General features: G+C 41.2%; 1 protein-coding gene and 1 pseudogene across 7 annotated transcripts in view; both read left to right on the top strand.

The window, feature by feature from the left end:
- Positions 1–12,143, top strand: part of ANXA3 (annexin A3) — a 55,596-nt gene extending 43,453 nt beyond the window's left edge. For 5 of the 6 annotated variants that reach the window (XM_082389433.1, XM_082389432.1, XM_082389430.1 and 2 more), the window contains 4 exons: positions 463–558; positions 5,273–5,331; positions 7,783–7,905; positions 11,574–12,143. In XM_082389433.1, coding sequence (XP_082245559.1) covers positions 463–558; positions 5,273–5,331; positions 7,783–7,905; positions 11,574–11,633 — 338 coding nt within the window. In that variant the 3' untranslated portion in view covers positions 11,634–12,143. The remainder of the gene's footprint in view (positions 1–462; positions 559–5,272; positions 5,332–7,782; positions 7,906–11,573) is intronic. The other variant, XM_082389435.1, reaches the window with a different exon arrangement.
- Positions 12,144–15,361: 3,218 nt separating this feature from the next.
- Positions 15,362–19,201, top strand: LOC309628526 (Y-box-binding protein 1 pseudogene; annotated as a pseudogene). The gene is made up of 2 exons: positions 15,362–15,409; positions 15,920–19,201. The product of its transcript is annotated as a Y-box-binding protein 1 pseudogene (transcript).
- Positions 19,202–21,404: the final 2,203 nt, after the last annotated feature.

Raw genomic sequence — 21,404 nt, 5'->3', positions numbered from 1 at the left:
CTTAGGGAATGATTTACTCAGCACAAAGAAATCGTCATAATTAAGATTTCTTTAGCGGATTTAAAACATATTTGACTCATGAAAACATTATTGTTTCCCAGGTGCTGCTCTAATTTAAAAGTAGCCCACCTTACTAGATAAATTATTTATCTTTTAACCTTTCAGGCTATTTTAAATGCTTACAGCCTGGGAATGGGGAGGGAAGCGAGGAGAGAGAGAGAGAGAGATTGATCATTGAAGAAAATGGCTTATGAAGTTCAGGTTTTATTGTAGATGACATTTTTTAAAAGTAATAAAAAACCAAAAACTTCTGTGCTGAGTGTTTGATGGTTTAAAGGAGTTTTTGAGCTTGCCACTTAATAACTTGATTTGCTGCATATCAAATCAAAAACCAAAATATATTCAAGTGTGGTCAACTGGGATACTTTAAATATTTTTGTGGTGCTGGGTTTTTTTTTTTAGCCTTTGATGAATACAGAAATATCAGCCAGAAGGACATTGAGGACAGCATAAAAGGAGAATTGTCTGGGCATTTTGAAGACTTACTGCTAGCCATAGGTAAGCCCTTGAGTGCTTATAAACTGAGTTACTTTGCACTTGTTTTCAATACATCTCAAGATTAGCTCTTTTCATCTCAGAATCCTGCCTGATTTCATCTTTATGCCCCTCATAGCCCTCAGCACAGTCCACGGTACACACAATATGCTTAACAAATATTGTTAAATGGATGCCGGAAGAAGTTATCTTTTTAGATCTTCCTTTGCCTTTTAACTCTGTATTTGTCTTGTTACCACGTTTGGATCATAAACTCCTTGAGAGATAAAAATATTGCATTCTTCCTGGCATTTTTATGGAGCCTGTTGAAAACACAGACCTAAGCCCATTTGGTAATTCATCGTATTTGGTTATTTTTGGCAGTGGCCTCCCAAAGTTAAACTCAGGTCGGAACTACAGGTCTCCTGCCTCTTGGTGACGCGAACAGGCAATATCAAAAAGAAAATAAGTCACAGGCTGAATCCGTTCCTGGAGAGACACGTGGATTAACAAGCAGACAAAAACACGGTTATATAAGCTGATCTGTCTTCTCAATCAGGTCTCTGCAGTCTGTGCTTTTAGGAACCCAAAGAACACCTTGCGAGAAAGATTGCATTCAGAGAAATGAGACACTCTTGGAAGACAGGATTCAGTGACCGTTCTAGTCAGAGTCAGGCAGTTAAATCTAAATGCTCGTACACACACAGGATTGTTCAGAATCCTAAACAGCAATCCTAAATTGTTAGGAACAATCCTAAATTGTTCAGAATCCTAAATATCCAATTTTGGGGTGGCTATTGGGCTTGCTCCAGGCTGCTTCTCCATTAATGCCAGGGTAGGAGTACCTGTACTCCACACAGCTTGTCATTTCGCCAATGAAAAATCATATCTAACATCCATCATGATCATTAATAGCTTCTACGGTGAGTTAAAGATAGCTGATGTCTAAGGGTAGCCTCTTCCGGAGTGAGCCTCTGATTCATCTTTCAAGTGTTAATTACCACCTCTGGAGGGTGAACTCCCCATTAGGGTGCCTCAAATTGTATTTTTTTTTAAATTTATTTATTTATTTTTATTTTTGGCTGTGCTGGGTCTTCGTTTCTGTACTAGGGCTTTCTCTAGTTGAGGCAAGTGGGGGCCACTCCTCATCGCGGTGCGCGGGCCTCTCACCATCGTGGCCTCTCTTGTTGCGGAGCACAGGCTGCAGACGCGCAGGCTCAGTAGTTGTGGCTCACGGGCCTAGTTGCTCCGCGGCATGTGGGATCCTCCCAGACCAGGGCTCGAACCCGTGTCCCCTGCATTGGCAGGCAGATTCTCAACCACTGCACCACCAGGGAAGCCCTCAAATTGTATTTTTAAATAAACACTCATCAGGCACTTACTATACGCTCAGCATTGTGCTAACCTCTTTTCAAATACCAACCCATTTAAGCCTCATAACAATCCCATGATAGGGACTATTATTACCCCCATGGCAAACCTGAGGCACCAGAAGGTTAAGTTCCTTCCCCAAGTGACCCAGGGAAAGTGTGGTAGAGCTGGAATTCTAACCTAGGCACTTGGGCTCCACAGTCCATGATGTCAACCAACCCCTCCAATGTGCTGCAGTGTAAACAGAGACCGAAACCTGCATATATCACACAGTCCATGCTCAACTATTGATATTTTAAATTGCAGAAAATATCCCAGGGAGCAAGCACTCACTAAAGTCTGGGCCTTGGGCCCCATTCTCAGCGTTTCCTCCACATATGTTATTTCATTTAACTTCTGAGCCTCTCTTCAGTGCCAAGAATAGGACTGTTGATCCAAATGCCACTTAGAATATATGACTCTGATTGATTTGCTAAAAGATAGGCCAAGAAGGAAAAAAAGCTTCTATGCATCAGGGACTTCCCTGGCAGTCTAGTGGTTAAGACTCTGCACTTCCACTGCAGGGGGAACAGGTTCAATCCCTGTTCGGGGAACTAAGACCCCACAGGCATACAGCGTGGCATGGCCAAGAAAAAAAAAAAAGGAATTAGAGATCAACCTCCATAATTAGCTCTGAGAATATTCCAGTGGCAATGATATAGCCAGTTAATTTTTTCCCATTTCTTTTTTTTAATATTTATTTTATTTGTTTTTTATTTTTTAATTTTTTTGGCTACATCGGGTCTTAGTTGCGGCACGTGGGATCTTTCGATGTGGTGCGCAGGCCCTTCACTGCGGCGTGCGGGCTTCTCTCTAGTTGTGGTGCGCGGGTTTTCTTTGTCTAGTTGTGGCACACGGGCTCCAGAGGGCATGGGCTCAGTAGTTGCGGCGCGCGGGCTTAGTTGCCCCATGGCATGTGGGATCTTAGTTCCCTGACCAGGGATTGAACCCATGTCCCATGCATTGGAAGGCGGATTCTTTACCACTGGACCACCAGGGAAGTCCCTCCATTTCATATTTTAATCTTTACATCAATTTTGCTGCTTTTTACCTTGCCTGCTGTAATATTTGAAAAACTTTGTTGAGATGTACAAATTCTCACTTCATTGAGCTAAGAAGCATTTTTGGAAATAGACATTGAATTATACACTAAATTTGGGCTATGATATACATGATTTTATCAAGTAAAAGAAAGACCTTATAATTTAAAGTTCAAGATATGTCACACTTTCATTTTCTATTTCAGTCTACCATTGGAATACAACAGGTTTTTTTTTTAATCTTTATTGAGATATAACTTAAGTACCATAAAATTCACCCAAAGTGTGCAATTCAGTGCTTTTTAGTGTCTTAACAGAGTTGTGCAACTGTCACCACTATCTAAGTTTAGGATATTTCCATCAGCCCCAAAAGAAACCCTGTGCCCTTTGACAGTCACTCCCCACTCCTCCCCACCCCCCAGCCCCTGGCAACTACCAGTTGACTTTCTGTGTTGATAGATCTGCCTGTCCTGGCTATTTCATATACAAGGAATCTAATACAGCATGTCAACGTATAGCTTTTGACGTGAAAAACCATCTGAGTTCTAACATCTTAGAAATGCATGGTAGGAAGTTTGCTAGCTGTCACATCTGGACTTAGATAAGGAGAGGCTTTATTCAAAGAGACTATTTCAATAGGGAGAATAGTTGAGTCTCAGAAATGTACAAAAGTCTGAAAATCAAACAGAAAAAGCTTTTCTTTTATGGGGAGGAGATAAACAGACCTTAGCAGAAACTTTCAAAGGGAAGTTGGACAAGCAAGGGGGCATAATCGTTGGGGGTTGACAGGAAATGTGTCTCGCTGTGTCAGCTGGTTCTCAGGACCAGCTGAAAAGGGGACACGTTCTGCATTTCAGCACCTGCTCAGGTTGGGGGCCAAGCTAGGGTTCAGGGGCCTGTGCGGGGGAGGGGAGAGGCCTGAGTAAATTTTGGTCAAGAGAACACAGAGGGTAAGAAGCGGGCAACTGTGAACCCTGGGTCATCATAATGAACTTCAGTGGACTCCCTGATTTTTAGGAATTTCCCTGAGTTTCCCTGCTGGGGTTGGGTCTTAAAGCAAGCTTCCTTATACTGCATATGCCACCATCTCCCCAAATATTCATGAGGAACAAATCGTGCGTTTAAGAACATAAAGCGGAGAACAAGGTAAAGGGTTATGAAAAGAAAGGATTCTCTGCATTTAGTCTGGGGTGAGGGAGATGATTGAAAAGCTTAATAGGTTAAAAGTGGGCATAAAACTTTCAATCAAATGATTAAGGCTTGCTGAATATAAGTTTGAGAAAAAAATAGGTAATATCAATTTGCATCCTTGATTTCTTCTCAGACAGCTTCAAATTTATAACTGTTTTCATGTTTGTCCCAGATTCCATGTTTCTAATATATTTCTCTTTCTGTTTCCCTTAAATCACTTATACAAAAGGGCTTTTAGCTTTCCTTAAGAGAGTCTGAAAGGCATCATGAGAAAGTCACTATTCTTGTTCTGTTCTCCAAAATTCATTATAAAATTCATTCACTTTTGGTCAGATTCCTACCTAGAGATCAGATTTAAGATGATAAAAATAATTGTGTTGCAATAAATAGATTTATTCTCTACAGACTTTTCTAGTCCTGGCTGTTTTCATTTTACTTAAAGGATAATTAATATGCTTATGTTTTTGCCTATTATCTTTTTCTTATTCTGCTTTACTTGTTATTTCAAAATAAAGAATTGAAAGAGTGTAGTATTTTTTTGATGACTGAATTTAGATTATAGGTGCTGGTTCTAATGTAATTAATCAACCTATAAATTCTAATCCAGTCATTTAAGAGAAAATCTTTCCATTGGAAAAACTGGTTTTAAACTGAGCTGCAGTGCCCCTGCTTACCTAATGAGTTATTTGGAGCAACACCTCTGCAGTCTTTAGACCCAAGCTATTCATCAGTAGTCAAAGATGCTAGAAACGGAGCCACGGTACACCCTAGGGAGTTATCAATGTAAGCGTAGGTGTTGGTGTGTCTGGGATCTGGAAATGAGTCAGCGGCTGTGAGAGTTTCTTTGGCAGGTAATTTTATTTTCCCTGTGGCTAAGGATAATTACTGTGCTAAAGTTCCATACGAATATGACATTATAAGGCTTTGAAATTCAGGTTAAGCATTCATTCACTCTTTCATTCTAAAGAAAAGCCAGGAGTGGGGAGGAGGAGAGTGGTATGTTTACTCAAAAAAAAAATTTTTTTAACGTATTACTGTAGATTAACTCAATTTCTATTAAATGAAACTGAACATTACTTTGCTTTTTTTTATAACAGTCTGTTGTGCAAGGAACACGCCTGCCTTTTTAGCTAAAAGACTGCACCAAGCTTTGAAGGTTGGTCTGGAAATTTCATATATATTCTTAACTTCCCTCAAGGAGAATGTAAAAATATTGCTTAATGTTGATGGACTTTCGTATTTCTTTTCCACCTTGATGAGTTCTCTTTTGTAGCTAATGTGTCTACTAATTTGGCTCATTGGTTGATAATGAGTATCCTAATCATTATAGACGTAGGTACACTGCAGTGTTGAGTAAATCATTTCCCCCACTTCACAGTAATGTGGGCAGTCAACTTGTTTTAGGATGACAGACCTCCAGCTTGAGCCAGTAGCCTTTCAAGCTGCCTTACTTAAACCAAACTGAGTCAGCAGCCTTTCACGATACAGAAACCCTGTGTTTTCTCGTCGGCTGCCACTGCTAGATGGGGAGCTCCAGGAATCTGTTCAGGAGGTCTTCTTGCTCTTTTATGTCTTTACACCTTCATACTGAGCCTGGCACATAGAAGATGCTTACTTCAGTTTCTTCCTGGACATTTCCTGTGGAAGTCCACGTGCTCCTACAAAGCTGTGTCCAAAGTAAACACATCATTGTCCTCACCTCACCTCCCACCCCAATCTTGCTCCCCATGCTGCATTCAGTCATCTCAGTGGATAACCCCAACGGGAACTAGCCTTGCCCAGCTCGCTGAAGTTATTGTACCTTTCCTCCCCAGCCTTGTTCCCTACGCCTCGGCCACATCAGCCTTCTTTCCGTTTCTTGACTATGCTGAGCCTCTTCCCATGTCAGTGTCTTTGCATGTGTCGTCCTCTCTCCTCCAGGTCTGCCTATGGCTGTCTCCTTCTCATCTCTGAGATCTCAGCTCACATGTCACCTCCTGGGAGAGGTCTTCCCTCACTACACCGGTCAGCTGGCTTCCTTTCACTCACACTCCATGCCATCATTTTTTTTTTTTTAATTTATTTTATTTATTTATTTATTTTTGGCTGTGTTGGGTCTTCGTTTCTGTGCGAGGGCTTTCTCTAGTTGCGGCAAGCGGGGGCCACTCTTCATCGCGGTGCGCGGGCCTCTCACTGTCGCGGCCTCTCCTGTTGCGGAGCACAGGCTCCAGACGCGCAGGCTCAGTAGTTGTGGCTCACGGGCCCAGTTGCTCCGCAGCATGTGGGATCCTCCCAGGCCAGGGCTCGAACCCGTGTCCCCTGCATTGGCAGGCAGATTCTCAACCACTGCGCCACCAGGGAAGCCCCCATCATTCTTATTACCATGCACTTGAGCAACTTGTTCATTGTCTTTACCGTCCAGCTCCATCTATTAGAATGTAAACTGCATGAGAACAGAGATATCACCTGTGTTGTTCACTACCATACGCACAGCACAGGGTACAATGTCTGGCACGTAGGAGGTGCTCAATAAGCATTTGTTGAATGAATGAATAAATGAATAGTGTCAATATTCACCTAGCTGTTCAGCGAGAAATGTTACACTTCCCTCTCCTTCATTCTCCTCAAATGATACATCATTAAGTTTTGTCAATCAACCTTTATGAGCATCTCTTACATCTATCCATTTTCTCCATCCCTACTGCCATTATTCTAGGTCAGGCCATCATCATCATCATCTCTCTGTCTCTGTCTCTGTCTCTGTCTCTCTGTCTCTCCCCTTCTCTCTCTCATTATGTAATCATCTCTGGATGGGTCCCAAAGCTTCTAGTCTTATTCTGTTATCTTCATCCCACTCTTACCCTGCAGTCCATTCTTCATACACTTGCTGTCAAAGGAATTTTCTGAAACCACAAATCTGATCTGATCTCAACACTCTCATATTTAACAGATTGCAGTAGTTCTTCACACTTGGGATAAAGTCGAATTTCATTTCATGGTTTACAAAGTCTGGCCTTTCTAGACACATTTCTTGCTGTTCCTTCTTATTATTTATGTTCTTGCCCTAAACCATCACACATGCTGTTTCCTGTATAGGAACACTTCTTTTCTTCTCTGTAAGAACTCCATTCCTTCTTCCCCTGGCTGATTATTTAGACCCCAGCTTAAATACCACTTTCTCAAACAGACCTTTCCTAATCTTTGATCTATCTTAGGCCTCCCGAGCATATGCTCCCATAGTACCCAGTAGTTCCCATACGTCACGTTTTATTGTAATGGCCCATTTTCTCACCTGTATCCTTTACAAAATTGAAAGTTTAACTGGGGCATCTCATCTCTGTTTTCAGCATTTGACAATACGATGGCACAGAGAAAGTGCTCAATAAATATTTCTTGAATAAATGAATGATGATGTTTGATGAAAAATGAGTGAAGGAGAGTCACTGTGGTTGAATATTTTGCCATATCAATATATTGATATATATCAATATATCAATTGATATATATCAATTGATATATATCAATATCAGATAATATTTTACCATTATCTATGTCCTGTAAATATAGCTCTATATGTTGTTTTGTGAACAATGAGATTGGTATTGTGGACACTTGCATTTCTCAACAGGGTGCTGGGACTGATGAGTTTACTCTGAACCGAATAATGGTTTCCAGATCAGAAATTGACCTTTTGGACATTCGAGCAGCGTTTAAGAAGCAGTATGGCTATTCCCTACATTCAGCAATTAAAGTAAGTCTCTTCTTAAAAAGAGCAAAACATATCATGCCTGTCTCTACCCATCCTTTTTCCCTTATAATTCTCAAAACATGGAGATATGTGACTTAGGTTTCTCTCTCTTGTCAGTGTGTAAATGTGTTTCCTGAGTTTAAAAGAGTAATAACAAAATATCCCTTAAAGACAGTGATTATTTTTCAGCTCTAAAATCCCAGGCACATAAAAGACACTCAACATTTTTTTCAGGTTTAGTGGCCACTAATTTTTCTTCTTTTATGAATTGCATGTGCAAGTTGCTTACCTATTTTTTATATTGCAGTATTTTAATTTATTTTAGTTTTTCTTTCTGACAATAGAAGAAAAGTACGTATTTTAAATTTCTTCTTTGTTTGACTCAAAAGATAACATCGTTCTGTACCTTGGAGTTTTTTTTATTTCAGGATATAAGAAGCTTTCTCATTCTTTTTAACAGCTGCATATCATTCCATTATTTGTATATTTGTACCTACCACATCAACAGATGTTTCAGGTTTCTTGCTACTATAAACAACGCTGCAATACGCATATACAATTTCATAAGGTACAAGTGTATCTGAGGGATAAGTTATCATGAGTTGGTAGGATTGCTGAGACAGATGTAAATACATCCATAATTTTGGTAAATATTACCAATTGACTTCCACTGCACCTCAGTTAGTCAACTAGATTCATTCACCAAGATTGTTTCTGTTTTTTGTTGTTTTTTTTTTTTTAATGAGAGCTGTTGTTTTTGCACTAAACCTTTGCAGGAAAAGATGCATGCCTAAGTTGAAACAGAAAACTTATTCAAAAAGGCAGCTGTCAGGCTGTGCCTGGGGCTTAGCACAGATTTCATCAACTGCTCATACTCAATGAAATTTGAATCGATCTGACACATTACAATAGTTTCAATCAACAGGGAAAGATACAATAACGTTAACCACATTGTTTTTACCAAGGCAGAAAAGGAGAGGCATACGTTTTATAAAGATTGCCAGTAACAAGGTTGAAACACGAAGAAAGCCTTCAGTTCACCCTTGGCAAACTAGGAAATTCAGTTAACTGGTAGCTCTCCCTGCCCCGCTCCATGGTCTGGGTAATTGAGGCTTATTGTATTAGGAAACATTTAAGCAACGTGTATCTTGACAGAAAAGAAAAATCCATTGCTGCAAAGTTCAGTGTGTAATTTAAAATTATCTAAGGTTTCTTCACTTCTGTCACCTAACATACATTATCAAGTAATCTCATTACGTTTTCAAGACTGATGAATAGGATGTTTTCGATGGTTAAAATTCTGTAATTCAGGAGCTAGAGTTCCATTTTGTATATCATCCCAGCCTTGGGTTCCTCTTCCTTCCGCCTTTAATTTAGACATTTCTCTGCTCATTAACACCTTTCTCAAATGATGACTGGAGGGGACGAGAAGAGGAAGAGAGTAGGTGAGAACAAATCTGTATCTCTTATTACTTAATAATAGGATCTTAATTTAAAAGTTGGATGAAATTACAGTTTTTGGTAGATTTCCTTTATCAACAAGTTGAGTACCTATTTAATAAATAGCATAATTCCAGGGTCTTTAAAGGAAAATATAATAGCTACCCTCAATTAATTCATAATCTATGTGGAGACTGAGGTGGGCATAAATAAAACAATTACAAGATAATGAGTTACCACAGTATTCTGCATAATAATATTTCATATTGATAGTACATACTAAAATGTGAGATTATAAATGCAAAGAAATTTTTTTTAAAAAAGAGAATAAAGTGGCTGACATAAAGAAATAATATGAAACAACACGCAGTTAAATACTAGATTATGGGGTACAGAGGACAGTAGTATAGGAATTGAGAGTAAAAGACGTTTGGGATTAGATAGGGAATATTTCTTGGGAAATGGGTCTTGAGCTTGCCTTTCAGGTGAATAAGCATGTGTTAAGTACCTCGTATGAGCCAGGTGCTATGCTGGTCAATAGGGTCTCAAAGGGGAATGCTCTAGAAACATATATATGATGAGAAGTAGGAGGGTAAGAATTAATGAGGCACTTGATTGATTAGGAGTCTACCTTGGGAATATGGAAAAATAAAATCTGAGTGGCAGTATGCATTCAGTTGAAAGGGAGACTCGAGATCACAGAATTCGTATTCCATTCATTCCATTTAAAATATTTACTAAATGTATATTATGTGCCACGTTCAGGATTAAAATTATAAGTAAAGAAAAAAGTTTTCTATCCTTATGGAATTAGAAATAAATGTAAAATTACAACCATGTTCAATGTAAAGGAGATTGTGCTATAAGATCACATAACAGGAGGATTTGACCTATAGAAAGGTTATGATTCAGATCTAAAAATGACTAGACTTAACAGGGCGAAGGCTGTGGGGGTCAGAGGTCAGCAGAGCCTTCTAACAGAAGGAGTTGCAAGTGGAAAGACCTCGTGGTGGAGGAAACATTAATGAAAACTGAGGCTGGCGGGACCAGATCATACAGGACTTTTTCTGACAATGTCTAAGGATTTTGTCTTGCTTAAGAGTGATGGGAGGCCACTGAAGTGTTTAAATTTTAATCACATAGTGTCATGACCAGAAGTCCATTTAGAAAAGATCCCTGTGACTGTGGACAATGAATTGGACATAAGATAGAAGGGATGTGGGGTGATGAGTTACTATATTAGTCATATTAGAGTAGCTCTGACTGTAACACAAAATAGTGATGCAAAGCTACTGGTAATACAAAGGGAGGAAAGAGCAAAGACTCAAAAGATATTTAGGAGTTCAAACTTACAGGACTTGGTATGACATCTTGGTGTGAGGAGAAAGGAAGGGAAGGAGTTGAGGATGACTCCCAGGTTTCTAACTGCCAAACTCATAACAAACATGGCATCTTGTACTGTAAGTCTCAATCTCACCTGGTATCTTTCCTGAACCAAGATCTTTTTTGGCTAGACTAGGGGAGAGGAACTGGGAAACATACTCTGTGGGGATGTAGTTCATTTCACTTTCTTAAGTCAGGAAGTATAGTTTGGTGTTAAGGGGCCAGGTTAACTGGGCTCGAATCCTCCCTCTGCATTTATTCTCTATATAGTTTGGGGCAAATTTCCCAACCTCTGTTTTTCTCGTTTTACTTATCTGTTAGGTGGAGCTACTATGGTATCTACTGTACAGAGTTATTATAAGGGTTAAAGTAGTTAACCCTTAGAAGAGCAAGTGTTTTATAAATACTAATATAAATATTATTAAAACTATAATTTTCTAAAGTTTTGTAAGAAAAATAAGATTATGTAATATTAGGTAATTGATGCACTCATTTTTTTTAAACCCAAATTGAAATGTAATTGCAGTATATCAGGAAGAATATATAATAATATTTTATATATATATATATATCATCCATCATATATTAATATATGATATAATATATATATCATATGATATATATAATATATCATCCATCATATATTATAAAGAAGATGCTAGGCTGGAACAGGATTACACTCAGGTGTGAATGGATGATGGAATTACAGGTGCATTTCACTAAATGGTACAGGTCATGAGCCTTACACGCCAGTGAATCCCCTAGTGCTGTGCAATTTGATTCATTCATGGTCCCCTCATTATTTACGCCATGTCTGTCCTTCTATCCATCGGTCCTGTTCCTTGCAGTCGGATACTTCTGGAGACTATGCAATCACACTCGTAAAGATCTGTGGAGGAGATGACTGAGTCAAGAATGTCATTTCCAAAGGCTGCCTGCTCCCATGACGGACTTTTCCCACAGCTCTAATTACTTCTTTCTCGCAGTATTTACAAGCACAAGCAAGTGTCAAGAGCAACCTGTTTTCCTAACAGAAATTTTCATTGTTCCATAATAATAACAACAAAAAAGTGATTATTATCGTAGAGCATCTCATCATAATGTAGCCGTTTATAAATGAACTTTTTAAATGATATTAAGGATCAGCTAATACTATCCAAATTATATTTCTGCTTTGGAAGTGAGACTCTTTGTACAGTTCTAAAACATTAAATGCAAAACAGTGTAATACAAGTTCTTGCCTCTGTAAAAGGTAATCTGCTGTTATCATCAACCAGCATTGTTTGGTACCTGGCACCGACAACTAATGATATTTTAAAACATGTTTTTGTTATAAAGCTGTTGCTGCTTCCATTTGTCTATCATCTTATTAATCACATTCATCCTTAAGAAAGGAATAAAAACAAAGATGCATGTAATCCTGGCTTCCCCTTTCTCGTCTGATCAAGCTAGAGCAGTGGCAACGCATAATAATTTATTTCAGAAAACATCTGCTGAACTACTGATCTAACCACTGCCCATCTGAATGGCAAGCATGAATTGTGGTTGTTTCATGTTAAATACTACTTTCCCAGAAGGGTTGTTTAGAATCAAGTTTCTAAGATATCCTTTTCCTCTAAAATAAGTTGGCAAAACTACACATTTCAACAAATCTTTCATGTCACCGTTGAAAGGGACCTAGGATGAAATACCTAGACTAAAAGGAAATATATAAGGTAAAAAATTCTAGTTGGAGTTATTAGTCTGAACTAAAATAGAAATGATAGTTGTATGAGAAACAGAAATAGTGATGTGCAGAACTTTTAATCAATGGATTCCACTGGTCAACATTTCTGAGACCTTTCAGAAAGATGGAGAAGTTATTTCTCATTCTGAGATTTCCAAAATGCATATGGGAACAAAGCACAGGGATTTAGAATCTGCATACCAGGTTTTGACATCCTGCCCTACCATTTACCACTCTGTGATGCTGGGAACTACGAAACCCTGCTAAACCAAAGTTTTCTCATCTTAACAGCACTTACCTCTCTCATAGGTTTGTTTTTTTTTTTAAAAAAGGTTAAGTAAAACGATGCCTATGAAGCACTTAGCCCTGTGCCTGGACATGGCAAATGTTCAATTACCATGTTATCATTTATTATTACCAAGCAACATCAAAATGAGCATGACAGCATTGCAACCATTCTTCAATAGACTTCAGTTCACCTACCATGTGACACACCCTGTGCTAAGTAAGTGTTGGGTACACCAGAGGAACTAACTCGTTTCCTTTGCCCAAAGAGCTTAAAATCTGTTTAGGGAGAGAGACCAATGTGGTGGAGGCTTAGAGTACAAGGGGAGGTGACCGGTGATAGGCAGGGGCTAGATTATGAAGGTCTCACAGACCATGCTAAAGAGTTTACAAGCAAGGGAGAGTCATGGAAGGAGCATTCAAGGAGGATTTCAGTCCGGGAAATGATGTGGTCAAATTTTTGATCAAGGAAGAGGAATGTGTGGGAGAAGAAAGCTAAAGGCAGGGAGCCCACTTGGCAAATTAATTCTCTAATCAATACTAGAAGCATCAGTCTGAGCTAAGATAATGGCAAGGGAGAAAAAGGCGGGGGGGAATATACACACTCAAGAAGTATTTAGGAGGTAAAATTGACAGAACACAATAATCAAAAGGGTCAGGTGTCAAGTATGCCCTCACGATTTTGGCTTAAGTGACTTGGTTAGTAAGTGTCTCACCAAGCAATAAATCATTGCTAATGCTCACTGAGTGCTTACTGTATATCAGGCACTATGTTAAACAGTGTAGCATATGATAAATCATTAACCCTCAAGGAACTTTCCAATGTAGGCGTTAACTCACAGATACAGGAATGGAAGCTTAGTGAAATTAAGTAATTTGCCCATTGGAAGAGCCAAGATTTAAACCCAAGCAGCCCAACTCACAGTGTCCAGGCTATTAACCACTATTTTGCCTTAGAATTTATCCCACTCCAAGGCCACTGTTCTTTTCAACCCGAGAACTTAGTTATTGGAATGCAGGGATTTTTGTCTGTTGCATTCACTGCTATATCCCTAGTGTTTAGAACGTGCTTGGCACGTAGAAGGCACTTACCTATAGCGTTGCATGTCATGTATTTTATTTTGACTGCTACATATCACTCCATTGTGTTAGTCATATATTCATAAGTATAATTTCTAGGAGGCCACAAAATTGCCCTGGGGGAAGTAGGGGAAGCATCATTTTATCTGGATTCCCTCCCCTTTGTGCTTCTTGAAGTGATGGTGCCCCACTATGGCTATAGAAGTAGCCTTCATCTCCAGTGAGTAAGGGGCAGAGTGTAAGAGGAAAAACACAAAACTAGGAAGGCCTTGGGTTTTTCTCTTTAACGGGTTCTGATCACCAATTTCCCATGTTGGGCAGCGGTTGGGGTGGAGATGAGGATGGGGAGTGGGTCCCACACCAACAAGCAATGCTCTGATACCAGCTGGATGTCCTACAATTCAACTCAATTCTGACACTGTCTACCTGGTGATACCAAACCCCATAGGTTAAGGGCTCAGTCCTATAAGACTAGCCCCCTCTTCAGGTGCCAGTCAAGGTTGTCACCTGTGCTTCTGACTGACTGGCTAAAGATTGGAGTTTCCATCAACCTCCACCTTGGGTGTGACCAATTTGTTAGAGTGGTTCACAGAACTCAGGGAAACATTTACTTACGTTTAGAAGTTTATAATAAAAGAATATGGTAAAGGATACAGATTAACGTCTAGATGGAAGGGATGTGTAGGGCAAGGTGGGTGGGAAGGGGCATGGAGCTTCCATGCCCCATCCAGGCCCAACCCCCATCCCCCTGCCCAGCACCTCCATGTGTTCACCAACCCGGAAGCTCTCTGAACCCCAGACTATTGGAGTTTTATAGAAGCTTCATCACATAGGCTTGAGCAATCATTAACTCCATTTTCAGCCCTTTTCCCTTCTCAAGAAAATGAGGGGCAGGGCTGAAAATTCCAAGCTTCTAATCATGGCTTTGTCTTTCCAATGACCAGCCCTCATCCAGGAGCCCACCCAGAGTTGCCTCACTAGCAAAGACCAAATATTAGGACAAAAGATACTCCTCGTGCTCTTACCACTTAGGAAATTACAAGGGTTTTAAGCGCTCTGTGCCATGAATGAGGGGCAGAGACCAATATATATGTTTTCTATTCTCTCACCAGGGATTCACCGTGTACTTTGTCATAAAACAGGATAGCTACTAAACCATTGTGAAAGTCAATGTAAATGTTATACATCTCTAAATTCCTAGCCCAGTTCCCTAGTCAGAGTAGGTACATGACAAATCTTAATGACAATTATTTGTAAAGTGGGGTCGTAGATCTTTCCTGCCATTTGCACCAGGTTGATGTAAGGAGCACAGGAAATAATGATTGGAGCTACTGTGAAAAGTATTGAACGCTATTCAAACGTGATGTAGAATTGTAGAATTGGTAGTAAAATTATCACTTTTTGTTGTATGTATGAATCAAGGACTTACTACGTGCTGAGTACTATGCTAGATATTTTAGATCTCATTTATTCTCAGAGCATGGTTATATGTGTCAGTGTTATCGCCATTTACAGATGAGGAAAATGAGGCTCAGAAAGGTTAGGATGCTAGCCCAAGGTTACACAGCGGGAAAACCAAGGTGTAGGATCCAGGTCAGATGGTATTTGTGCATGAGTGAGTACGAAGAAAGATAAGAACATGAAGGGAGTGGTGATCACTGGACAGAACCCTGCAAAGAGAAAGGAACTTTGAGATAATGAAAGACTCCAAGGAAAGCTCTCCTCCAACCCCTCTACTCTCAACCTTCTTGCCTCCTATGCATTGGGCCAGCTGGTAGCTGCTAAAAGCATGTTTCTGATGATTCCGATGGAACGTGGTTATCTCAAGATGGAAGGTTGTTACTGACCCTTCCAAAGAACTGCAATATTTATTTAAATGTTTAAACACTACATGAGAATGAGAGGGGCTGTATAGGGCACAGGACAGTGCGTGGTTTAGTGCACGGGCCCTGGGGTCATGCTGCCCAGATCTGTTGACTGTAGGCAAATTACTTGACCTTGCTAAGTCACCTATTCCTCACCCTTAAAATGGGGACAGTGGTAGTTCCGACCTCATAAAGTTATTTTGATCATTAAACAAGAAAACATTTAAAAGGTGGTTAGCACAGAGTTCGATCGGGAGCGGGAGCGGAGAGCGGACCCCAGAGAGCCCCGAGCAGTGTCAGCGCTGCCGCCGGCCTAGCTACCGTCACAGCCCGGGAGGGGCCGCAGCTGCCGCTGGGGGCCCCAGTCACCGTCGCCGCAGCCACGAGCAGCGAGACCGAGACCCGGCAGCCGCCCGCCGCCCCCCGCCCTCCGCGCTGCCCACCCCAAGCCCCGCACGACGGGCAGCGGCGGCGCAGGGCGCGGCGGCCCGGGCGGCCTCACACCGGAGGCGCCTGCCGGCGGGGACGACAAGGCCATCGCATCGAAGGTTTTGGGAACAGCAAAATGGTTCAGTGTGAGAGACGGGTGTGGTTTCATCAACAGGAATGACACCGAGGAAGATGCATTTGTTCACCGGACTGCCGTAAAGAAGAAGAACCCCAGGAAGTACCTTCGCGGTGTAGGAGATGGAGAGACCGTGGAGTTTGATGTCGTTGAAGGAGAAAAGGGTGCGGAGCAGCAAACGATGCAGGCCCGGGGGCGGTTCCAGCGCAAGGCGGTAAATATGCAGCAGACCATAACCATTATAGACGCTCTCCACGTCGCAGGGGTCCTCCCCGCAACTACCAGCAGAATTACCAGAAGAGTGAGAGTGGGGAAAAGACGGAGGGATCGGAGGGTGCCCCCGAAGGCCGGGGCCCGACAGCGCCGGCCCTACCGCAGGCGAAGGCGCCCACCTTACTGCACGCGGAGACCCTATGGGCGTCGAGCACAGCGTTCCAACCCTCCCGTGCAGAGAGAAGTGATGGAGGGTGCTGACAACCAGGGCGCAGGAGAACAAGGTAGACCAGTGACACAGAATATGTATCGGGGTTATAGACCACCGTTCCGCAGGGGCCCTCCTCGCCAAAGGCAGCGCAGAGAGGACGGCAGTGAAGAAGGTAAGGAAAATCGAGGAGATGAGACCCAAGGTCAGCAGCTACCTCAACGTCGGGACCGCCTCAACTTCAATTACCGACGCAGACGCCCGGGAAACCCTAAACCACAAGATGGCAAAGAGACAAAAGCAGCACATCTACCAGCTGAGAATTCGTCCTCTCCCGACGCTGAGGAGGGCGGGGCTGAGTAAATGGTGGCTTACCATCTCTACCATCATCCGGTTTCGTCATCCAACAAGAAGAAATGAATATGAAATTCCAGCAATAAGAAATGAACAAAAGATTGGAACTAAAGACTAAACTGCTTGCTTTTTCCCTGTTGACCAACTAGAACTATCTGCGTTATCTATGCAGCATGGGGTTTTTATTATTTTTACCTAAACACGTCTCTTTTTAGTAATGACAAACGTGGTTTTTAAAAAAAAAAAAAAAAAAAAAAAAGCCTGGTTTTTCTCAATACACCTTTAAAGGTTTTTAAATTGTTTCATATCTGGTCAAGTTGAGATTTTTAAGAACCTCATTTTTAATTTGTAATAAAAGTTTACAGCCTGATTTTTTCAAAAATGTCAACAAACTGCAAGCACCTGTTAATAAAGGTCTTCAATTAAAAAAAAAAAGAAGATGGTTAGCATAGTGCCTAGCGTATGGTAAGCCCTCAAAAAATGTTAGCCCAGATCATATTATTATTACAGTGTATTATTCAAGGGCCATGTTTTTTATTGCCTCCAATTTCCACAAGGTGGCAGGTCGAGTTCAAAGTGGACCCCATGGCTCTGTGTCCCAAAGGCAAAACCTATTTTAATTGTTTCAGAATAACTGGGACAATTATGAATTGTTCGGAAACATCTTTATTGTCTATAGAATGTTTGTCACGGTCCAGGCATCTTACTGTTGCTGAAAAACCCTTCTTAATGGAACATATGGATCATTTAGTTTAATCCTCTGTTTCTCACGATTCCCAGCACCATCTGCATTTACATGAAATGTGTATTAACTCTTCCACGGATCACCCGGCTGAGTACATTCAAGTCATCTCGTTATGCACTAAGTTTAGTCCCTGGAAGACTGTGAAGGGGAGACAACGAGCAAGCTGGAAGGAGTCCTGGTCTCTGTGACTGGTGAACAGCAGAAGGCAGGAGATCTGTACACCTCATCTTAGAGTGACAGGGTGTTTGGTCTGTTCATGAGGAGCTATAACAGGGCATATTGAGGGAAATGTTTAAACAGTATAATTCAGACTTTTCTTCTATGTATCCTCTTCTTTTTCCATTTCCCTAATTTCACGTCATATTGCTAACCTCCAATTTCTACGATTTTACTTTGTCTTTAACGCATTGGTTTTGGGATCAGATCAGACTGGGTCCAAATCCTGACTCCACTACCCATGATGGCAGTGTTTATAGTAGTACATATTTGACAAATACTTCTTTACACCGCCATTCTTTTTTAAATTAATTTTTTAATTGAGGTAACATTGACTTATATAAGTTTCATGCGTACAGTGTTGTATTTCTACTTCTGTATACCCTACAACATCAGTTCTTTACCTGATAACAAAACCTACCTGAAAGAGTTGTGAGGGTTAAATGAAATAAAGCACATGAAGGATTTAATTCAATCAGAAATAGTTACTAGTAATTACACTGGCATAGCCTTGCCCGGCAAGTGGCAGATAGAAGGTGTTCAATGAGCATTTGTAGAGTAAATAAATGATACTTATTTTAGTACTTCACAGTGATAGTAACTCTAAGACTGGCCTTGGATATCTTCAAGGAAAACGCTCACTGAAATCAGTGATCTTGTCAAATGTGTTCTCTGATTATGGGAGTCCAGTGATATATAAAGCTCCCCAGGCTTGTTTCCTGCCCACCACTCATAATTGTGTGACATGTGAGCATTCAAATTACTTAACCTTTCTGTGCCTTGATTTCCTTATCTGTAAAGCCAGGATGGTAATAACATTTAATACTTCAGATTCAAATAGGTGTGAGGCTTCAGCAAGTCAGTTTAGGTAAAGCACATAGCACAGAGCTTGCCATACCTTAAGTGCTCAATAAATGTTAGCTATTATCCTCTGGCTCGGTTTGGAAGACCTACCATTGCTTCTACTTGATTCACTTGGGGGATTTTTGGATGTTGGAAGGTCAACGCTTCTAGTTTGTAATTAGGAAAGAAGATAAAGCAGACCTTTTGGCAACTTCCTGCCTATGAAACCTTGTGTTTTACAAACCACGGAAAGTACCCCAAATTTCTTCTTAACCCACCCCAGCAAATTGACAAATTCGGATCTTTCCCACCCACTCTCTGTACATCTCCCGTGGGACTATGAAAATAAAGGAAGTATTCGTTGCTTTGTGCATAAGCTGTTTTCCTAGTGGTATATTTCTTCTAGTTTCGACAAACTCAAGCTTTCTTCCAGTTTTATCTACCAAAGTGTCAGCCCTGCTCCAAGACCAGAGTTTGCCTGTTTCTGTGGATTTTGCAAAGTGCACTTTTTGCACTTTTTCCAAAAGTGGGAGAGAGGCAAATTTCAAGCGAGGAGACTTACAGAGTAGGAGTGGCACTGAATGGCTGCAGCAGTAAACAGTAAAAAGAAATCCCCAATCCTCAAACCCAGGACGCCAAAACAGCCCATTCAGCTGCATGAGTTTTAAAACACAATCTTGCATGAGGGAGAACGGGCCATCAAAACCTACTGGAGTCCTCTTCTGGCACAAGCTTTGTGGAACTGGATGTGGCAATAAATAATGGCCAGGGTGACTTGCAGAGCTCTGGGCTTGCCCTGAAATAACTGATACAGTATCAACCACCAGACAAAAGAGACCTTTGACAAAGGATACTGAGATGAAATCAGCTCCCACATACACGAGCATGCCACAGTGGGGTAGAAGGTGGGGAGAACAAAGGTCCGGGTGGGAAGTGAGGGAGAAGGAGCCCAAGTCACACCTCCCCTTAGAGAACTGCAGCCAGAGCATAACTAGCCTATACCAGTGCTCCTGGCCACATCTGTCACGTGAAGTTTAGAGGTTTTCAAAGCGGAAAATTTAAACTTTTCGTTTTGCTTTGTGTTAGAGAGTCAAGTCTACGGAGACAAATTCACATCATGTATTGCACATTCTGTTTAAACAGGTGTTGACTGATCTCTTCATGCAAAATATCTTCTTTGGTTGCTGTCAGTCAAACCAAGTCTGTGAGTCCTTTATTCCTTCAAGTAATTATTGCATGGTAACCATGGCCTAGGAACTGTGCTAGGTGCTGGGGTTACAGGATGAATAAAGCTACTCATTTTCTGACTTCAAAGACTTGATATTCTGGGGAATGAGAAAGAGAAAGTAAAGACAGATACCCAGCTAATTAGTAAATACAGTGTGGTGGTGGTGGTGGTGATGATGGTGACAGTGGTGATAGTCATGATGGTGTTGGTGGTGGTGGTGACGGTGATGATGGTGGTGATAGTGGTGATGGTGGTGGTGGTGGTGGTGACAGTGGTGATGGTAATGGTGGTGGTGGTGGTGATGGTGGTGGTGGTGGTGATGGTGATAGTGGTGGTGGTGATGTGGTGGCAGTGGTGATAGTGGTGGTGGTGGCAGTGGTGATAGTGGTGGTGGTGGCAGTGGTGATGGTGGTGGTGGTGGCAGTGGTGATAGCGGTGGTGGTGATGGTGATAGTGGTGGTGGTGATGGTGGTGGTGGTGATAGTGGTGATGGTGGTGATAGTGGTGGTGGTGGTGGTGGTGATGGTGGTGGTGGTGGCAGTGGTAATGGGGGTGGTGTTGGTGGTGATAGTGGTGATGGTGATGGTGGTGGTAGTGATGGTGGTGATGGTGATGGTGGTGGTGGCAGTAGTGATAGTGGTAGTGTTGGGAGGGATGGTGATGGTAGTGGTGATAGTGGTAGTAGTGGGGGTGATGGTGGTGGTGATGATAGTGATCGTGGTGGTAGTAGTAATAGTGGTGCTGGTGTTGGTGATAGTGTTGGGGGTTGATGGGTTTGGGGAACAGGCAGACCTGGCTGCCCCACCTTCAAGATGTTTGACCTCAGATAAGATTCTCACACTGTTGCTCCTGACTTCCAGAATTGACAAATAAAATATTTAAAGAAACTGCTGATTATTAGATGCTCAATTAAAAACTGTTAAAGTCCTATACGGCAGTGATTAAGAGTCTGAAGCCAGTCTAGTTCAGGTTCAAATTCTAGCTCTAAACATACTAGTCATGGACAAATTATTTAAACTCTTGGTGCCTCCGTTTCCTTATCTGTGAAATTTGATAGTAATAATTAAACCAACCACCTCAGATTAAACAGATTAAATAGATCAATGCATGTAAGCACTTAGAACAACCCAATGAATAGTATGCACTATGTGAGTGCTAACTATTTATCATGAACTATAGTAAAATGTGATATGCTCTGTAACGATGCTATTAAAAACGCTGTGAACTACTATGCATCATAACATCTTATGGAAAAACCCAAGTGAAATTTTTGGCCTACCCAATAGATATAGATATAGATAGGCAGATAGACAGACACACGTATAAAAGAGATACTTCATATTTTGCTACA

Source organism: Balaenoptera borealis (assembly GCF_965194805.1).
Source record: "Balaenoptera borealis genome assembly, chromosome: 4".
NCBI lineage: Eukaryota > Metazoa > Chordata > Mammalia > Artiodactyla > Balaenopteridae > Balaenoptera > Balaenoptera borealis.
Note: the sequence above shows the minus strand (reverse complement) of the source record. Positions and strands in the feature narration are given on the sequence as shown.